The sequence below is a fragment of the Aptenodytes patagonicus genome, chromosome 1 (assembly GCF_965638725.1).
Source record: "Aptenodytes patagonicus chromosome 1, bAptPat1.pri.cur, whole genome shotgun sequence".
NCBI lineage: Eukaryota > Metazoa > Chordata > Aves > Sphenisciformes > Spheniscidae > Aptenodytes > Aptenodytes patagonicus.
In genome coordinates, this window is record NC_134949.1 from 207,626,125 (window position 1) to 207,646,739 (window position 20,615).

A 20,615-nucleotide genomic window follows, 5' to 3' on the forward strand; every position below is an offset into this window, starting at 1 on the left:
CTCGTGGGGGACTTCAACTTCCTGGATGTCTGCTGGAAATACAACACGGCAGAGAGGAAACAGTCTAGGAGGTTCCTGGAGTGTGTGGAAGACAAACTTCCTGACACAGCTGGTAGGTGAGCCTACCAGGGGAGATGCCTCGCTCGACCTGCTGTTTACAAACAGAAAAGGACTGGTGGGAGATGTGGTGGTCGGAGGCCGTCTTGGGCTTAGCGACCATGAAATGGTAGAATGCTCCATTCTTGGTGAAGTAAGGAGGGGGGGCAGCAAAACCACAACCATGGACTTCCGGAGGGCGGACTTTGGCCTGTTCAGGACACTGGTTGAGAGAGTCCCTTGGGAGACGGTCCTGAAGGGCAAAGGGGTCCAGGAAGGCTGGACGATCTTCAAGAAGGAAGTCTTAAAGGCGCAGGAGCAGGCTGTCCCTGTACGCCGTAAGAAGAATGGGCGGGGAAGACGACCGGCCTGGCTGAATGGGGAGCTCTTGCTGGGACTCAGGAAAAAAAGGAGAGTTTACCGCTTGTGGAAGAAGGGGCAGGCAGCTCAAGAAGAGTACAGGGATCTCGTTAGGTCATGCAGAGAGGAAATTAGGCAAAAGCCCAGCTAGAACGCAATCTGGCCGCTGTCGTTAAAGACAACAAAAAATGTTTTTACAAATATATTAATGACAAGAAGAGAGCCAAGGACAATCTCCATCCCTTATTGGATGCGGGGGGGAACACTGTCACTGAGGATGAGGAAAAGGCTGAGGTACTCAATGCCTTCTTTGCCTCAGTCTTTAACAGGCAGACCAGTTATCCTCAGGGTACTCGGCCCCCTGAGCTGAAAGACAGGGACAGCGAGCAGGATGAACCCCCTGTAATCCAAGAGGAAGCAGTCAACGACCTGCTACGCCACCTGGACACTCACAAGTCTATGGGGCCAGATGGGATCCACCCGAGAGTGCTGAGGGAGCTGGCGGAGGAGCTCGCCAAGCCACTCTCCATCATTTATCAGCAGTCCTGGTTAACGGGGGAGGTCCTGGGCAACTGGAGGCTTGCCAATGTGACCCCCATCTACAAGAAGGGCCGGAAGGAGGATCCGGGGAACTACAGGCCTGTCAGCCTGACCTCGGTGCCGGGGAAGATTATGGAGCGGTTCATCTTGAGGGCGCTCACAAGGCATGAGCGGGACAACCAGGGGATCAGGCCCAGCCAGCACGGGTTCATGAGAGGCAGGTCCTGCTTGACCAACCTGATCTCCTTCTATGACCAGGTGACCCGCCTAGTGGACGAGGGAAAGGCTGTGGATGTGGTCTACCTGGACTTCAGTAAGGCCTTTGACACCGTCTCCCACAGCATTCTCCTAGAGAAGCTGGCGGCTCACGGCTTAGACAGGTGTACTGTGCGCTGGGTCAAAAACTGGCTGGACGGCCGGGCCCAGAGGGTTGTGGTGAATGGAGTTACATCCAGTTGGCGGCCGGTCACGAGCGGTGTTCCCCAGAGCTCAGTTTTGGGGCCGGTCTTGTTCAGTATCTTCATCAATGATCTGGATGAGGGGATCGAGTGCACCCTCAGTCAGTTTGCAGACGACACCAAGCTGGGCAGGAGTGTTGATCTGCTTGAGGGTAGGAAGGCTCTGCAGAGGGACCTGGACAGGCTGGATCGATGGGCCCAGACCAATTGTATGAGATTCAACAAGGCCAAGTGCCGGGTCCTGCACTTGGGCCACAACAACCCCATGCAGCGCTACAGGCTTGGGGAAGAGTGGCTGGAAAGCTGCCTGTCGGAAAAGGACCTGGGGGTGCTGGTTGACAGCTGGCTGAACGTGAGCCAGCAGTGTGCCCAGGCGGCCAAGAAGGCCAATGGCATCCTGGCCTGTATCAGAAATAGTGTGGCCAGCAGGAGTAGGGAAGTGATCGTGCCCCTGTACTCGACACTGGTGAGGCCACACCTCGACTACTGTGTTCAGTTTTGGGCCCCTCACTACAAGAAGGACGTTGAGGTGCTGGAGCGTGTCTAGAGAAGGGCAATGAGGCTGGTGAGGGGTCTGGAGAACAAGTCTTATGAGGGGCGGCTGAGGGAACTGGGACTGTTTAGCCTGCAGAAAAGGAGGCTGAGGGGAGACCTCATCGCTCTCTACAACTACCTGAAAGGAGGTTGTAGTGAGGTGGGTGTCAGTCTCTTCTCCCAAGTAACTAGTGATAGGACAAGAGGAAATGGCCTCCAGTTGTGCCAGGGGAGGTTTAGATTGGATGCAAGGAAAAATTTCTTTACTGAAAGAGTGGTTAAACATTGGAACAGGCTGCCCAGGGAAGTGGTTGAGTCCCCATCTCTGGAAGTATTTAAAAGACGTGTAGATGAGGCACTTAGGGACATGGTTTAGTGGGCATGGTGGTGTTGGGTCGATGGTTGGACTCGATGATCTTAGAGGTCTTTTCCAACCTCAATGACTCTATGATTCTATTCTATGATTCTATCTAAGTCAGCCCAGATGAATTTCAAAATTGTTATGAAGACAATCATGTGGTGTGGATTTTATGTACATCATATCTTTTGAGGAAAAAAGGATTTGAATGTTCTCAACACTATTTTACACTTCTTAGCAGTACTGCCTCACTAAGTTCATGCTGGTAAAAAGAAAGTTACTTTAGATACATAAATACACATTGATTTACATATTCAGTATAGTCCAGGCATTCAATGTCTCTCCCCCTTTCTCCTGATTTACCATATGAAGACACAGCTTATTTTGTTCAAACTTACATTTGGTGAAATGTATTTGTCATCATAATCCACTTCCAAGGGAACTGCAATCAGTTTTTCGAAGGCTTTTTTCATTTGCTCACTGTTTCCAAGAGCAAAATAACATAGGATCAAGTTGAAGCCTGCCTTCAGGTTTGGGGACATGCTCATTATATGTTCAAATGAAGAAATGGCATCAACGTATTGGCCAGTTTTAATAAATGCAACTCCGATATTTTGCATTATTTTAATCCTAAGGAAAGAAATCAGGACTAGGTTATATTTTTAACTATCAAATCATATTGTATCCAAAACTTGTATTTCAGAACCATGCCTACTAGTAGAAACTCACCTCATCTCTTTGTGGACACTAGGAATCTGGTCTAGAGCCATACGATAGAATTTGATAGCTTTGGAATAGTTCCGTTGTTTTAAATATATATTTCCCATATTCACCTTCAGTCTACCTATCAAAAGAAGTCAATGAGTTACAGCCTTCTAAAGCATAGTTACAGCATTTTTTAAATTGTTTCAAAGTGACAGAGTAGAACAACTTCTTAATAAATTTGTCTTCATTATAGGGTACCAGTGGGCCTTTAAAGAAGCACTGCACAGAACAGCCTTCTGTGAATTTTCACTCAGAAGGAGATGAAGTAGTAATGAAACCCAGAAAAGAACTATCAGTGTAAGAACTATCAGTGTAAGATGTATTCTGATTTTGATTGTGAATTGAGGGATGAGGTACAGATTATTTATACTGCTCTCCAGGAAGACAGCTGCAAATAAGCATCTCTGAGAAAAGTGCACTGTAGGAGTCTCAAAGATGCGCAAAATACTAAAAGAAGCTTTCAGAAGGGGAAAGCTGAGTCAAAAGGGAAAAAAATAGTATTAGAGCAGACAACATAGTGTGTGCTGCGTGAGAAAATTATATACTTGGCTTTACGTTTAGCTTAGCCAGGAAAGACTTCATGAGTTGGAGAGCCAAACCACAATAAGTTATACTAAGTCAAAGATTATGAGTATCTGTCATCCACTCTGACTGGCAGACATGAGGGCTGAGATCTCTGTAAGTCAACACCACGCAGATGAAGTCCTTATTTTGAATGCCTGACTATCAATTTTAATCCACCTTGGAGTGTACCCTACCTCCATTGCTGAACATCTTGTTCTTCACTATAACTTGATAAGTATTCAGTGCTTCAGCATACATTTCATTAGCAGCATATTGACTGGCCAGATTGAAAAGAACCTATAGAAAAATGGAATTATAGGTACAAGAAAATAACATTCTCTCAACAGTAATAAACTTTAATTTGAAATTATCTATTATGAATTCATTTACCTTAATACCAAAAGTATTGCTTTTACCAGTTTTAAGCTTCCCATCTTTAATGTTCCTTTGTTCTTATACATTGACATAAAGAAAAGTTTCAAATCTACTTATTCTTGGTAATTCTTTTATTTTTGTACTTAAAACTTTTACTTTTGTACTTAAATAACTACCATTAAAAGTTATGCTAAGTGGGCCTTAGACCTAAGTAAATGCAATGTTATAATGCAAGGGTATTAAAAAAACATTCATACAAGGTAATTCTTGTATGTAATTTATGACTCCCAGTATGTGGAAAATGGTCCTACTACCTGTGTTCACTCAGTTTACGGAGAGAGAATTTTTCCAAACTGCTGTTTCAAAACAGAAATTCTGTTGGTGTCAGGTAAAATATCTCCACTTTTCCCCAGCTTTACTCTGACCTTCACCATAAAATAAATTACTAGGTCTGCCTAACTCAATGTATTCATTGTTAATAATTTTCTCTACAGCACTACCTGGTGTACAACTTTAAATTCCCCCTAAGTATTATGTTGTATCCTTTTTTTACAAAAAGTCTACTATTAATTTGAAAACCAGAATGTAAATCTAGATACCTGCTTTAAGATTCAGGATTTAGGAATATTAATATATCCTATTTCATGTAATATATTCTCTGTCACTTTATGGTTCAACTTAAAGGCAGTGTCTGATCTCTCCTGTTTTCTTCTCTTGGCATGTTACATTTTCTAGACTATTTTTGAAGTACTGGGTTTACATCTTTTATATTTTGATATGCATGTTCTATATGTGAGTAGGTAGCTGGAATAGATGCTCATGGGCATCCTTCTTCACTTAATGTGGACTACGTGGTTTCTCTAGTACTGGAGCTTGCAAGGGAATAGACTCCATGATATAAATGGATCTTTGCAATCCAGTGTTAAGTTTTTAACTTCAAGAAGTCATTCACTTTATCTTCATAAACTTCCCCTGCCCCCAAGCGTAGACTGTATCTGATCTGGTACACTGCTAGGAGCATTACAACACACACGCACTCCGCAAGCACTGAAATTTCTCTTTAGAAGGTTTGCTATCAACATCTTTCACTCATTGAAGATTTCCAAGCACTTACTGAGTAAGTGAGGTCTAAGTTGATGTTTTCTGCAGTAGCAATTTGTTCACGTTGTCTCACCAATACTCTTTCCTTTCTTCCAGCCTCTTTTGCTTTTTCCAGAGCCTTAAATAAAATACTAGAATTTAGCAATGCCTCGAATCTTACTAACCCAAGACAGCAAAAATACATTCAAAACAAGTATGAAAAGAATATACTCATGTCCATTTTCTTTAGATGCACAGATTGTACCCGATGCCTGAAAAGTAGCAATATAACCCACAGAAAGGTGTTAATTAGCAATAAGCAGACATACAGTCATTTAAGTCTTCTTAGCTGCATAATTTTAGAGAAGTATAGTCACACACATATATACACCATAATCACTTACGACCCTAGAAGATTCTATGATTAATATAAGTAGAATAGAATAAAGTACACATAAGTGTTTAAAAAAAAAAAAAGGAAAAAAAAAGAAAAAAGAGGGAGCGTTTAGGCTTTGGCATGTTTCCTTAGTTGCAGAACCCCAGTGCAAGAAGGTGCTGAAAGGAAGAAAGTGAAGGCAGGAAGTAAATGCGCATGTTACACAAATGTATGCTGTACATACACCTTGACTAATTCTGGATGCTGGTAAATTGCTTCCCTTTTTTAGCTATCCACAAGTGGTATTTCACATATACGTTCACAATTTGAGTAACTCCAAAATTACTATTTTATCCAATGATAATCTTCCGCAGATTGGTGTCAAGACCCTTCATGCAAGTAATGCTACAGGTCTACAAGTGCCATCAGCAGTTCTGTATGCCTCTGCAAGGGCGCAATGGTTAAAAAAGTAACGGCTAGCATTCAAGGTAGCTATTTGGCAGTTAGCGGTGAAGGAAGTACTTCTCAAGATATAGCTTGATTCTTAGTCCTTATGATAGAAGGCAAATCCAACTTGGCTGTTTTATAGATAATGAGCTGGCAACTTTGATGACTTCTGCAGGAAAACAGATAGTCTGCTGGACTTGTCAGAAACTAATACAAACATCCTAGAGGACCCTCAGAATGGTCTGGTATAATCTACATAAGAAACAACCCTTTGACATCAAGAAACAAAGAACACTCTTGGCCACACATGCAAGAGGCTCAAGAAAAATTAACAAAACAGGTTGGCTCATCTCCTAGTGAAGGTGAAATTCAGACATTATATCAGAAATAAATTAGAATAGGTCTGTAAGGATACTTGTCGTAAATGAACATAAAAAAATGGATAGACTTCTTTCATACTCTCTGATCAGAAGCTATCAGCAGCAGAAAAAAAAAATGTTTTATTACAAAAGTGCAACATAAGAGGGTCCACCCTTCAAGTTGACAAAGATCCATCCAGTCTAAACACCAGACTTAAGTCCCACTTTAGGACTCAAGAGTTTCACTGTTACAAACCTTCTTGTTAATTCCCCAAGGAAGTAAACTCCCTACAGTGTGGACTGCTAGGTGAAGATTTGCTAAGTGAAATCCCTCTCTCCAAAGGAGCTATCAGGCTATTAGCTCAACAGATAATCCAAAAATCATTGGAAAGGAGTGTGACTGAGGTAGACCAGGATTCCAAACGGTTGTCCTAGTAGGCACAAGCATAAAGGCAGTCCTCACACAGTACAGTACCATCCTGATATCAGAACTGTCTAGGCTGACCTACCACAATCAAGACGATCAATGTTTGATCTTGTCTTAATTTGATCAGGATCACTGGAATTGCTGCACAAACTGAAGAAAGGCATATACCAGGCTTTTTAACCAGAGAAACAAGAATGCATTCAGAAAGCTGGGACAGCTTTTTTCTCAAAACCAATTGATACAATGCTTCTTTGTAGTAGACAAAAAGATATGTGATGTTACCCATCCTGAAAGGCAGTCCTCAAGACTACTGAAATCTTCCAGTCATAGTCTAATAGGGCAAATGTCCTATTCTGTATTTGAAAATATTCACACTACATGAGACATAAAATCACTGACAAGAAAAGTACACTCTTGCTGTACTAGTTCCAGAGGGGTCCCTCAGGGGGTCCGTACTGGGACCGGTACTGTTTAATATCTTCATCAATGACATAGACAGTGGGATCGAGTGCACCCTCAGCAAGTTTGCAGATGACACCAAGCTGAGTGGTGCAGTCGACAGAGGGATGGGATGCCATCCAGAGGGACCTGGACAAGCTCGAGAAGTGGGCCTGTGTGAAAATTGTGAGGTTTAACAAGGCCAAGGGCAAGGTCAGCACCTGGGTCGGGGCAACCCCCGGTATCAATACAGGCTGGGGGATGAAGGGATTGAGAGCAGCCCTGCCGAGAAGGACTTGGGGGTACTGGTGGATGAAAAGCTGCACATGAGCCAGCAATGTGCGCTCGCAACCCAGAAGGCCAATCGTATCCTGGGCTGCATCCAAAGAAGCGTGGCCAGCAGGTCGAGGGAGGTGATTCTGCCCCTCTCCTCTGCTCTGGTGAGACCCCACCTGCAGCACTGTGTCCAGCTCTGGAGCCCTCAGCATAAGAAAGACACGGACCTGTTGGAGTGGGTCCAGAGGAGGGCCACCAAAATGATCAGGGGGATGGAAGACCTCTCCTATGAAGAAAGGCTGAGAGAGTTGGGGTTGTTCAGCCTAGAGAAGAGAAGGCTTCGGGGAGACCTTCTTGCAGCCTCTCAGTACTTAAAGGGGGCTTGTAAAAAAGATGGTGGCAAACTTTTTGGCAGGGCCTGTTGCGACCGGACAAGGGGGAATGGCTTTAAACTACAGGGGGGTAGATTTAGACTAGATAGAAGGAAGAAATTTTTGACGCTGAGGGTGGTGAAACACTGGCACAGGTTGCCCAGAGAGGTGGTAGATGCCCCGTCCCTGGCAACATTCCAGGTCAGGTTTGACGGGGCTCTGAGCAACCTGATCTAGTTGAAGATGTCCCTGCCCACGGCAGGGGGGTTGGACTAGATGACCTTTAGAGGTCCCTTCCAACTCAAACTATTCTATGATTCCAAAGGTAAACTGCTGTTTTAAAGAAAGGAGAAAACCTCGTGCCAAGTATGCTTCTTAATGAAATGCTGGATATTTCTCTACAAACAAAAGGCAGCTCCTGCCACTGTAACATGGAATATATCACTACAGGAGGCCTGAAACATGTAAATAAAGGATTACTACTTAAGAAACCCGCCAAATGTAGGTAAGATTGTAAGTATAACATATGCAGCCTGATAAGAAGCATCATACAGGCACACAGTATCACCTTGCATAAAAGAGCTAAGGAGGCCTTCACTGTGTGTGGAAAGCACCGGACAATATAAAGTCCCTTCAAGATAAGAAAGCCCTCACTACCACTGGGTCCAGCATAGCTCCGGAGAGCTGAATGAATTCCAGATCTCAATGCAAAGACAAAGACTTCTGAACAAAGATGATCTATCAAAAGATGGACTGCATGCTTCTTAACAGATCCAAACTGCAGCTAAGACTACCCATACATTAAGACAGCTGAGTAAGATTAAATGATGCTGTACCCACCATGTTTTACAAGACCTAAAGAGATATTTGAAATTGTCTGAATCAGAGCGTGGATAAATACTCCTTTGTGTCAGAAAAAAAGACAACATTTATTAAAAGTGCTAACTTGTCCAAACAGCTTGAACTCACTAATTACATCTATACTAGATGTAAATCAAATGGGCTAGAGCCTGTTATTCAGCCACTACTAACTGGCACAACATTGCTCTAGTACCCTCTACAACAGATCAAATACATTCAAACTGCCTACTGGAAATAGTTCCTTATCCATAGTAACCTTCAGCCATATCTAGGAACTGTTTAGAAAAATGCTAGTTAGCCTGGGCCAAAACTGTGCCAGTAACCAATCCACAAACCTATTGATTGATTCACAAATATAGACATTGTGTACAATGGACAAATGATGCCATTTTCCTGATTTGTAGCAAGGCTCAGACCATTACAGACCATTTGCAATCTTTGTAACAAATTTTGGAGCTCTTAGTCTCCAAAACATGGGAATTTGATCAAACCAAAGGCCATCTAGCCTAGGATCTGTATTGGACAGTATTAAGCAGATCAGGAAAGATGCTTTACCCATTCTTGCACTCTAACAATACCTCCTCAGAATACACTCCTAGACTAAAAAAATTTTGCAGCTCAGATGACTGAGCAAGAAACATCATCTCTCATAGCTCTAGCTAATTTTTTCCCCTTATGGATCAGATGCCATCAACTTGAGAGGGCAACAGATGAGCACAAAGGAAGTCTACATCCCTAAGAACCCAATGTATCTCATTAATTTTAACAGTTGAGCCTGCTCTGCCTCCAGTAGTTTAGGAGCTGGAACTGGCCAGTCCAAAGCATATGGAATAAAACATAAGCCTGGTCCTAAGAGGAAGAGTTAGATGCTATTTTGACACACTGGAACCCAAGGTTAATGTGCTTTATTGCCACTGTCCTATGAAGGATACTGGTGTTTGCACTTTAGGGTTTGCTTAGCTTGGCAGGTCCCCTTGTCTGAAGGACTGAAAGAAGATGAAATAGTTCATCTTGATGCTGACCTCTTATGGTGCAACAAAAGCAATATAGTGTCTACCATATGCTATAGCACCAAACAGCCCCTGACATGAAAGGGTACTGCGGAGGTGGCTTAAGTGAGATTGACCCTGGTGCTGAGCACCAGTCCTGGATGAAAATTACATTATCCAAAAAGCCCAAGCAACATCAAGGAAATAGAATGTCACTTAGACAAGATCCTTACACGTCTGAGGATGAAATGCTGCAAAGATGCCAATTACAAGCCTGGTATTGAAGAAAGGTCACCCACTCCCACAGAGTCCATAGGTTAGACTGGGCAAATCTGTGCCAGCATGACTAATTGATCAGACCCATTTGAAGAGGCCAATGGAGATATGGGAAAGAGCATTTTTGTAACACTGAAATCTTAATAAATATATACACAAGAAATACAGCTCCTACCTTTTTTTTGGCAATACAAAGCATCACTGGATTAGAAGAGTCGTAGCAAAATTAGAATTAAGATTTTAATAACTTGAAATGTTTGAACCCAAGTCAGTTTGAAACATCTATGTATACAAACTGTTCTTCACATAATAGCAAAAGTGAAGTGAAATCCAGAAAAATTACCAATTTCAAGTCTCCACAGCTGTTGGCAATGCAGCTTTCTTCAACCAGTTCATTCACTTTTTTTTCCAACTGCCTAATCTTCTCTTCTGAACTAAAATAAAAATAACAATAAAAGAATTAACACTAGTAACGTAACTGCAAACACTGAGCTTTTACACAGGATAGTCTCAATAAAACAACATAATGATGTATCACATCACAAATAGCTGGTTTTCCCATCAAAGAAAATATAATGTGAAACTATGCCCAGAGAAGATCCTCCAAATATATCACATTCACACTTTTAATTTGAGAACAGAGACCTAAGAAAACATAAATCCTCTTATAGATAGAAGACAGACATGCAAATTTCACGGACCCAATTTGTTCAGGAGAAGTAATGACAGAACAAACAGATGGGCTGGTAAAACTTTCAAATCAAACACCTAGTGAAATGAAATATTGTATTAAGAGCAATTAATTGAACCTTTAATTGCACAGATAACTTTAAAATCTGCATTTGCAAGCTATACTTTAATAAAAAGTTGTTATTAATCTAGATTTTTTTCTCAGTTAAATAACCAAACATTTCAGCAGGATTCCCTATTCCTACGTAGCTGTATTTGAGGAATACAACTTTTGTATTGAAAAGCTCAATTACTTGTTCTCAGTGAACTCCCCAACATTCACACCAGCCTGCAAAACTTTCACAACCTCAGTTTTACCTCAAGTGCTAAGGTCAGAGTGAACAGAGAGAAACAGCAGGCAAAATTCCCCCAAGTTCTTCCCAGAGAGCTGCATGAATCATGGTGTTTCTTGCCTGTCACACACTCTTCCATAATCCTCCACAATTCCATATAAGCATCACAGCATTTGTGTGGCAACAACTACGTCCAGGCTGCTAAGCTACAGTCAGAACCAGAAACACTGAAAACAGACATTCCTGAAAGTCAGTGCAACTGCTCTGGCAAATCAGCTAACCACATGCATAAATGTTTGTGGCATTATTCCACAAAGTTGAGAGTTTGACCCCTCAAGGTTTCATAACTGCCTGGATGTTTTTAAACTCTACTCATGGTTGTTTCTTTGTTGCTGTTAATGCTTTGAAATAAATTAATGCAAAACTGAACAAACCTGTCTGAATTTTTCATTTCCAGAGGTGGAGCAGGACCTCTTGCTTGGCCAAGAGGATCAAATGAAGAACCTGCAAAATTAACAGAGTACTGAAAATTGTAAAATAACATCTCCCTCTGGCAGCTGGTGATTTCTACAAACCATACCTCTCATGACTGCCTTAGTGTAACCTGCAGCATGCACTGCTGTCATTGGTCGAGCAACCCCATCCTTAAATAAAAAGGAAGACATATTAAAATAATCTTCCTAAAAAATAGATTGTGGACGGTACGGACATCAGTTACATATTACAAAACCGTTAAATACAAAAATCAGTTGTTACCACCTCAGCAAACTGAGTATTTTTTAAAATGTTTTTATTTCTCAAATATTATACATCATATAATATGGGTTTGTTCAGCCTTGAGAAAAGAAGGCTTAGGGGAGACCTTATCACCATGTTCCAGTATTTAAAGGGTGGCTACAAAGAAGATGGAGATTCCCTTTTTACAAGGAGTCACATGGAAAAGACATGGGTACAAGCTACTCCTGGGAAGATTCCGACTGGACACAGGAGGAAAATTTTTCACAATGAGAACAATCAGCCATTGGAATAATCACCCCAGGGAAGTGGTGGATTCCCCAACATTGGACATTTTTAAGATTCAGCTGGACAGGGTGCTGGGCCATCTTGTCTAGACCATGCTTTTGCCAAGAAAGGTTGGACCAGATGGTCCTTGAGGTCCCTTCCAACCTGGTATTCTATGATTCTATAATAACTGTCTACAAAGTAGAGGAGCAAACACTATCGGGAAACCGTAACTGACACAAAGGAACATTTATTTCTTTGTGTAAATTTTGTATGTATTCAGAATACTTAATTTCAAACATCTCTCATTTTTAGAAAATTCTTAAGAATTGTTGGTCTTGAGATCTGTAATGTACTCTAGCTTACTGTCACGCTGTTTTAGAACTCAGTTGCTTTTTTAATTTTTATTGACAATAAAGAGAATCCTATGATATTATGGAACAGAATGTTTTGCTTTATCTAAACCAAGAGAGGCACAAACGAACTACAATTTCTTTGTATTTGTAACTTACTACCAGACAATGCATCCCAGCACAAGAATGTTTGACCCCACACCATACCAGCTTATTAAACTTTCCTGTCAGGACACTGACAGGAAACCTTATATACAGGAAAACTAATAAACCTTAATGGCCCTGACCAGACCCACCTGGGCCTCCAGCCACACACCCTACCCATGGGTCCAGCAGCTTTATTTAAGCTTAACCCTGGTCCCTCAGCCCCTGCCTGAGCTTTGTTGCAGGACTACTGGTTTCCACATCAGGCGCAACTATGCCTGGCCACAGAGTCCCTTGATCTAGATTTCAACCTGTGGACTGACCTCCTAGGTTGATCTTAGCCTTGCCTTCTCACTATGGACCTGGCCAGTGATCATTGGTCCTAACCTTGGCCTATGCATTGACTTATTGGCTTGACCTTGGACCTGCCTCACCACCATGATATTGCCTTATGTTCTGGACTTTTGGTTGGACATGGCCACCATTTCTGGGTTGATCCTACTTGCCTTGCTCAGGTATTGTGGGACTGGGTCCTGGCTGGTGAGGCCCCTGCACTGCTGGCCGTGCAATTTCCCTCTGGGGTCCTAGCTTGCCTTCCCTTAGGGAGTAGCCCTACTCTTGATGCTCCCTGATAATTCTTGTTCCCAATCTGGGCTGACACAAAAGAATATAGTAGCTATAGATATATTTAAAATTAAGTCAATATACTTAAGGATGGTGGTGAGAAAGTCATTGGTAAATTGCAGCAGATTCTATTAGAGTATAAGTATATAAGAAAAACATGAAAACCAGAATCTACCTCTTTCCTATTTCAAAGAAAAATTATTCATTGCATGTCAGTAAGTGTTAAAAAGCACTACACTGGTATTGCTTGCAATCCTGTGCTCAAATTCATCACAACCCTCATGCTTTCTGACAGAAGCATTTTCAAAAAAGGACAAATTAAAACAGTGTAATAATTTGTATTATTTCAATGAACTGTTAAATACTTGTATCAAACTCAAACACTTATCAGAAAACTTCATTGTTCCAAATCAATATAAAAATGTAAATATTGAAACTTTTACCTGTATAGCCCCTGTCATTGGTCTTCCCATAGATGAAGTTAAAGTTGCCTTTGACTACAAAAATAAGTAAATTGTTTGAAACTAGAATTCACAAAGTATTAGAAGCCTGTAACGGCTTATGTACACTGAGTTTTAAGAGTTGATCTAACTCTCACATAAGTTCATACCAAAATTCCCATTTATGTTATTCATACACAATATACTGCCAGCGCCTGGCAGACTTAAAGATGTTGAACACTTCAGTTAGCACAAATTCACAATATTGTTTTTTATGTATTTGGATATTTCCACCAGACCTTTTAAAAAAAATTACACTGAAATTTATCTGAGGCTGCAGTATGTTCCATTATTAAATTATTTAAATTACTACCTTCAAATTGAACAAGTAATTTACACAAAATACTTCAGTAAGATTCTGAGTACAGCTGATGAGATTAACATAGGGGCAGATTTTAAGTCATACTTTCATGAAGATTTATTTTACAACAAATACAGATATACTTTGAAATTGCCAATGGATATCTTTCCATTAGCTGACATGCTGCATACTGTCCTTCTGTAGCAGTGTTAAAAAATGTAAAGAAATAAATGTGAAATATTTAGTAGTAAGTGCTAAAGGTTGCTACATACAATACAAACAGACAAAAATAAAGGGTTTCAGGCCATGAAAAAGTATTCCCCTAATTCCCACTTGGAGGCCTATGTTTTACTATTTTACCCACTATCCATCACACATTATGACTGTTTTTCATTTTTTCTGCTGAGGCTGAATCTACATTAACAGGGACTCTAGTGTAGGAGAAGCAAATCTGCAGAGTGAAACAGGTAGTACTGTGGACTGGACAATGCTTTGGAGGTTTCTAGCTCTACTAATGCAGATAAACATTTCAGTCTATTATCCTTAGGAAGTGCCTTTTGGTGCACTCCTTTAACAAGATAGCTTTTCCAGTCACAGCATGGTACTACACTAAACATCTGCAAACACAACTGCTAAGAAAAAGCAGTCTCAAAAGGAAGGAGCAGGTAACAGAAGGTTCAGAGTAAAGGTTGAATTTCAATGACTTATAATAGAATTTAGGTGTTCTTGAAATTGTTATCCAGCTAATTTGCGTAAGAGATCAAAGCAATGTAATCTCCCTTCTTTATTTGTCATAAAACTTACAGGAACTTTATATCTAAGAGCATCGTCTTTTCAAATTTGACTGAGACAAGCTAACAGGTTGAAAATTTATTGGGATAAGGGGACAGTGGATATATCACTAGTGCCTAACTTCTGTTTCCATAGCAAACCAGGTTAAAGCATTAATTATTTAAGAGTTACAATGGGTTAAGTATACCAAAGAATATAACCAACTTTTTCTGATTAAACTAGAGGTGATTTGAAAGCCGATATTTTTTAAGACTTAATTTCACCTTAACTTTCAGAAAACTTTCCCAAGCCCAAATAACAATCCATCCAGTTCCCCCTGCAAGAAAATCAGGTTAATACCTCGGAATCTACTGCCTTATGCAGTACAGAAGTTGATTTGCTGTATGGTTTGGGGGGGGAAAAAAAAAGAAAAAAGAAAAAAAAAAATCAGTATCCATGCCTTGACCAAGTGTGGAGTTGTTAAATTCATTAATTAAAATTAATGAATACATGTAGTTCACTGGAAGGAAATACTTAAGATAAAAAGAGCTCACTTTGTGCAACGGATTAAATGGTGAGTTTATTTTTTCGTAAATACCTCATTTTCATTAAGAATACAACAGAACAAAAACATACCCCAAATCCAGTAGCTAAAGGTCTTGAAGCTGATGTACCAGGAATTTTGGCTGTCACCTGGGTTGGAAAAAAAACAAAACCAACCAACCAAACCAACCCCCACCAATTAACAACCATATGTGTTAATTATCAGTCTTTCTATATAGTTTCTATAGTGAATTCATAGAAATAATGCTTCAATTGTTATAGAAAGGATTCTCATTGTAGAACCAGATTATTCTGGCAAAGAAGTAACATTAGACAGTTCCAGCTCTTCTTTAGACATATAGTATGTACTTCTAAAGTGCAGGTGCCAACTTTAATTTTCTTACTTTTATTTAGCTGTGACTTAATCATATCAGTTTTCAAAACTAAATATAATGTAAATTATATGGAGAAAAAAAAGATCAGAACAATAACACACGGTTTTCTAAATCCCACTGTCTAGTATGTATCTCAACCTTATAATTATATGTCAGAGCAAGTAATTCTATGTGTAGAGTATTAAACGAAGTCCTTTCAGAATGTATCATTTTGCTCTTTAACACGGTTTTATCTCATTTGATCAAACAAGAATACACATTTCCAACTGAAGTTCCTTGCTTGCTCTAGCTTAACTCCAGAACTTAATGGAAGTTGTGCTCTGCTAATTTTTTACTTACTTTTCATATAAATAACTAAAGTCTGTATCTTCATGTTAGTAGTAGGCAAAAAAAAGATAAAGAGATTCCCAAGATAAGTTTGTACCAGTGCCAAAATTAGAGCTAGGGCTCTAGAGAAAGTCTACACTATTGCAATATATTTTAAAAGGTACTTACAGGGGGTCTTCTACCATGACTTGTTCTTGCTGCCTGTTGAAAAGCTACATCATTTTCTAAATCCTAGAAAAGATAAAATAATCAACCCTTTTAAAACCACAGCACCCAAAGCTACAATTCCAGAACCTTATGACTACTGAAAGCAGATAGGTAAAAAAACAGTTCTTCCAAAAATACTTGACTTGAAGATAACTGAATGACAGGTTTTACTGACAATAAATAATGATTATATTATTTGGTCAATCTTTTTTGGTATTTTAGATTAGGAAATGTAAAAAGTCATTATTCTCTGAAAAATACACACTGAGGAAGCAGAGCTGTAGTGATAAAATATAACATGAAATTTTATTTCTGTCCAAAAGCTTACTACTAGCACTACTTCTAAATTTTAACATTAATGCCTGTCATGCCAATACATTAAGGTATCTCATGTCTCTGAGGTCATGCTGTAACTCCCATAAATTTGGCATTGGGATTTCACACAAGATGCCAGGTCTTGCAACACTGGCCCTGCTTTGAGCAGGGTAGTGGGTTTGGACCAAATGACCCCCCTGTTGTTCCAATTCCACTACACCAGCAGTTACCAGAAAGTGGTCTGCAGGGTTACTGTAAGTCATCCCAGATGCTCTACCAATTGCACAGCAACCTGCAGGACTCCACTCTACTGTAATCTCCTTCAGCTGCAGCAGTAAGAGATCAATGACCTGTTGACTAGTAAGTAGCCTCTTTTATCAGAAAACTTGCTGCTGCACACTGTCTGGGAAACACCACATTGAATGTGCCTGAATGTGAATATGGCCTTCAAATAACTAGGATTTTATACTTCATAAATTCTAACCATTAAAGCATATTAATCTGCTATGAGATGCATACAAGTATTTTGTTGGAATAGAAAACTGTAAAAAAAAAAACCCCTATTCAAAAAGATCCTGGTGAAACTCTATACATTTCTTGCTAAAGAAAATTTCACTTCAAAGCAGTAGTACACTTGCACATTACTGTACCCATGTTTTTATCTTGTACTTAGAAGTTAAAATACTATGTATGGGAAAGGTGGGAAACAGCAAATATTTTTACCTCTGTGTCAAATGTGGGATTATAATCATTGTAGCCAGAATAAAGATCATCTTCATCATCCTCAGGAGCCAGATGCACATTTTGCATCATTTTTCTGTGAAACATTTAACATGCCAAATATTATCTCAGTGATTTTATACAAATCTTTAAAAATGTTAAATATAAATAGCAATAAGGTTTACAAGTTCAAAAGAGCTCCAATTTCATTTTTTAATTGCTGCCTTTGAAATTAAAAATAAGCTATGATTAGTCATAAAAGCTAGGGTTCACCTATAAACAATATTAAATTGCACCATTTCATAGAATTAGATTTTGTTAGGTATTTATACCACTGTCATGAAAATTGTTTTAAAGATATTTATTGTTAAAAGTAAATGATCATAACAAGTAACTGTACTACTTTTAGAATGGTAGCTTTACATTCTCAGATAATTCACATTTAAGATAATTCTCTCATATTCTAAAGTTTGCCTTTTTTTATTAGGCCAAACCATAGTAGTCAGTCTAATGAAGGATATCTCTTCTAGCTTCAAGTCTTCCTTCTTTTACCCGTGTCCTTACATCAATACAGCCACAGCTATTCTCTATATGCAATACTCTTCATATAATCTTGCCATTTCAACTCAAGCAGTTTTTAAAAATTAGAATTAAAGATGCCTGGGTTCCAATGTCTTTCTTCACAAATACTTCAGTGTCTAATACAGCTGCATTCACCTTATGGTCCTTCCCTCACTGAGGACACTAAGGAGGTCTCTCTTTGCCTGGCTACCTATTTTCATAAAAATCTGAAGATAACATTTGATTTCAGCTATAATACGAAATACATGCAGTTTGCCAGGTAAGCCTTAGCCAGGACGAAGCGCTGCACACCCCACTGAGGGACGGTTCCTCTCCAGCAGGAGGATGTCCCCCACTGCTTCCCACTTGGCTGGGGCCTCCTCTAAGCCGTAGGCGGTGCCACCACGGCCCGAAGCCGAATCGCTCCTTCTTGCGGGTTTCCTCAGCCAGCGCCCGAAGCGGGGGGCGGCGGCGATACGCCCCGGGTAGAGCGCGGCAGGTCGGCGAGAGGCTCAGGGAACCAACGCGACGGTGTCACCGCCCCCCCACGTCGGCACGGCGCACACAGCCTGCTCTCCGGTCACCCGCGGCCCGCTCCCCCTGCCCCGAGTGCGGCGGAGACCGCCGGGCCCGGCCCGGGCCCCGTTGCTAAGGGGGACGCCGGCGGACGCGGTCCCCTAATGCACCGCGCCTGGTTGGTAAGAGGCGAGCGCGGAGCAGGGCGCAATCCGGGGCTGGTGCCGAGGATGCGCGCGGGCCCGGCGCATGCGCAGAGCGACCGCCGAAGCCTTTGCCCCCCTGTGGGCGTCGCCTGCTGTGACGGGACGGTCCCGCGGGAAATGGCGGCGCAAGAGCAGGCCGCGCAGGCGGAAGGGGCCTGCGCTGCTCGCAAAATTCATCCCATCGGCTGTCGGAGCTGTCGGCTCGCCCACCGCCCCTCCGCCTCCTGCCAGGATCGGCTTGGGCGTGCTTAGTCTTGGGGTTAAAAAAAGAAAGCCAACCCTCATCTCGTTTTTGCAAATTAAATGGCAAGAAAATTCTGTCCTCCAAAATGCATAACTGCAGGGAGGAACCCGCACAAATCCAAAAATCTTCATGACCATCTTTTAGATGGGAAACTACTGCTCTGAACTCTTCTGGACAGATTTTTCAAGTGGATTACTGTTGATCACTGAGCTAAATGCGAACTAAATTCGACTTTTCGCTTGTTCTAGGACTTACTCTGAATTGATCCTGCAAACATTTAAACATAGACTTAATTTCCTGAGTTAGGTTATGCATATTTCTAAGATGGGAGCCTTGTGTGCTAAGGAATAAAAGTTGTGTCATATGATGGACATAAAAACAAATTTTGTTTCCCCCTATGCTTTCCTCATCTTCTGGAAGAGGAACATGAAACTACTGTGAAGGATGGCAGACTCGTCAGACTGCCTACCTTTAGTCTATGGGATAAGGAAAACATAAATGGAAACAAGATCTGTTGTCTGCTAGACATTGCTTTGCTGTGTGCAAATAAAAGTCTGTGACATGGATAATATTTACCGACTTCAAAGGGAAAATTATTAGGATAAATGAGTTAGTGTTTCCGAAACATTAAATAGAGAGTAATTAAAATTCAGAATGGGGGGAATATTCTAGACTTCTCCATAAGGGGGAATTTAGGATTACAGGATCATAGAATAATTCAAGCTGGTAGGGACCTCAGGACATCTCTCCCATCCTTATCCTTAGTTTAAATTTCTTTGTGTCTCTTCCCAAGAGTAAAGCCAACCTGCTGTCATTTTATGGTGAAAATTGGTTTTTTATGCTATAGATTTGCTATCGTGAGAGAAAAGCAAATCTACTATGGTAAGGTAAATGGCTTCTTGCATAGCTGTCAAACCTTGCGCTTCAGCACATGTCCCATACCTGAGAGCACCTCATCACGGTGTGTGCCCTTAGCATGTTTCTCAAGCTCCAGACTATTGCTGGCCTGTGCCCTCTGCAGCATGGTAGGGCTCCACCGGCAGGCACGGCTCTCGGTCAGCATCCGGCACCTCCAAGCAGAGACCTCATCACAGTCACTGCTCACTCTCAGGGTGCTCAGCCACACCATTTCTCAGCTGAGAAATCTGCTCTCAAAACTGAAAAGCTCAATAAAAAAAGTTGGTAAAGCTTCCCATCTGCCATAGTCTCTGAAACAAAATAAAAAATTAAAGACCCTAATATCTTAGAAAAAGATGATTCCTACTACCATTTTTACTACTTTCTCTTAGCTGGTATTTTGGAAACGCTGACAAGTGTCAGCTGGTTTGCCCACAGCAAATCATTACACTCCGGGGAAAGTTTCCCATGCCTAAACGGGAAACAGAATAGAGCAGGGATCTCTGAACATGCCTACAGTATTTTTGAGAGAGAAAATATTTTACGAGACCAATTGTAACCTACCCCTACTGCCTTATGCTAATGGCATAAGAAAGCTGCAAAGACAATACACAGTGCACAGTCAGTCAGAACACCCTTTTTATGGTTAGGGTTTGTGAGCACTATGCAATGTCACAGCTTTCTGCTGCTCACCTTCTTTCAGCCTCAAAGTCCTTTCTGAAGAGATAAGGCACAGAGGATATGAGTGAAAGGTCTTTCTACTCTGGCTCCCAACAAGAGAAACAAAGATAACATAAAGAAGTATTAAGACATTATCACTTCTTGCATTAACCTGTTCACGTTCCATGCGTGAACCACTTTCACAAAGAATCTTCAGACTTGAGACCTTTGGACATGAGAATCCTTATACCTGAAGTTTCTGGAATACAAGTATTTTGCAGAATAACAGACTTGAGGTGGGAAAAATTTTCAGGTGAGTTACTTGCCACAAATTATGAACTTCAGCATAAAAAAAAA

At 41.0% G+C, this 20,615-nt stretch overlaps 1 protein-coding gene across 3 annotated transcripts in view; it reads right to left on the minus strand.

The window, feature by feature from the left end:
• IFT88 (intraflagellar transport 88) overlaps positions 1-18,430 on the minus strand; it is a 59,931-nt gene extending 41,501 nt beyond the window's left edge. The window contains exons 1-12 of one of the 3 annotated variants that reach the window (XM_076328121.1): positions 18,048-18,430; positions 17,178-17,271; positions 16,101-16,163; positions 15,304-15,360; positions 13,539-13,592; positions 11,553-11,616; positions 11,407-11,476; positions 10,294-10,384; positions 5,165-5,269; positions 3,870-3,972; positions 3,076-3,190; positions 2,745-2,976 (exon numbers count right to left, since the gene is read on the minus strand). In XM_076328121.1, the coding sequence (XP_076184236.1) occupies positions 2,745-2,976; positions 3,076-3,190; positions 3,870-3,972; positions 5,165-5,269; positions 10,294-10,384; positions 11,407-11,476; positions 11,553-11,616; positions 13,539-13,592; positions 15,304-15,360; positions 16,101-16,163; positions 17,178-17,267 (1,044 nt within the window). In that variant the 5' untranslated portion in view covers positions 17,268-17,271; positions 18,048-18,430. Of the gene's footprint in view, positions 1-2,744; positions 2,977-3,075; positions 3,191-3,869; positions 3,973-5,164; positions 5,270-10,293; positions 10,385-11,406; positions 11,477-11,552; positions 11,617-13,538; positions 13,593-15,303; positions 15,361-16,100; positions 16,164-17,177; positions 17,272-17,891; positions 17,971-18,001 lie in introns of those variants that run through there. The other 2 variants (XM_076328122.1, XM_076328120.1) reach the window with 2 other exon arrangements.
• Positions 18,431-20,615: the final 2,185 nt, after the last annotated feature.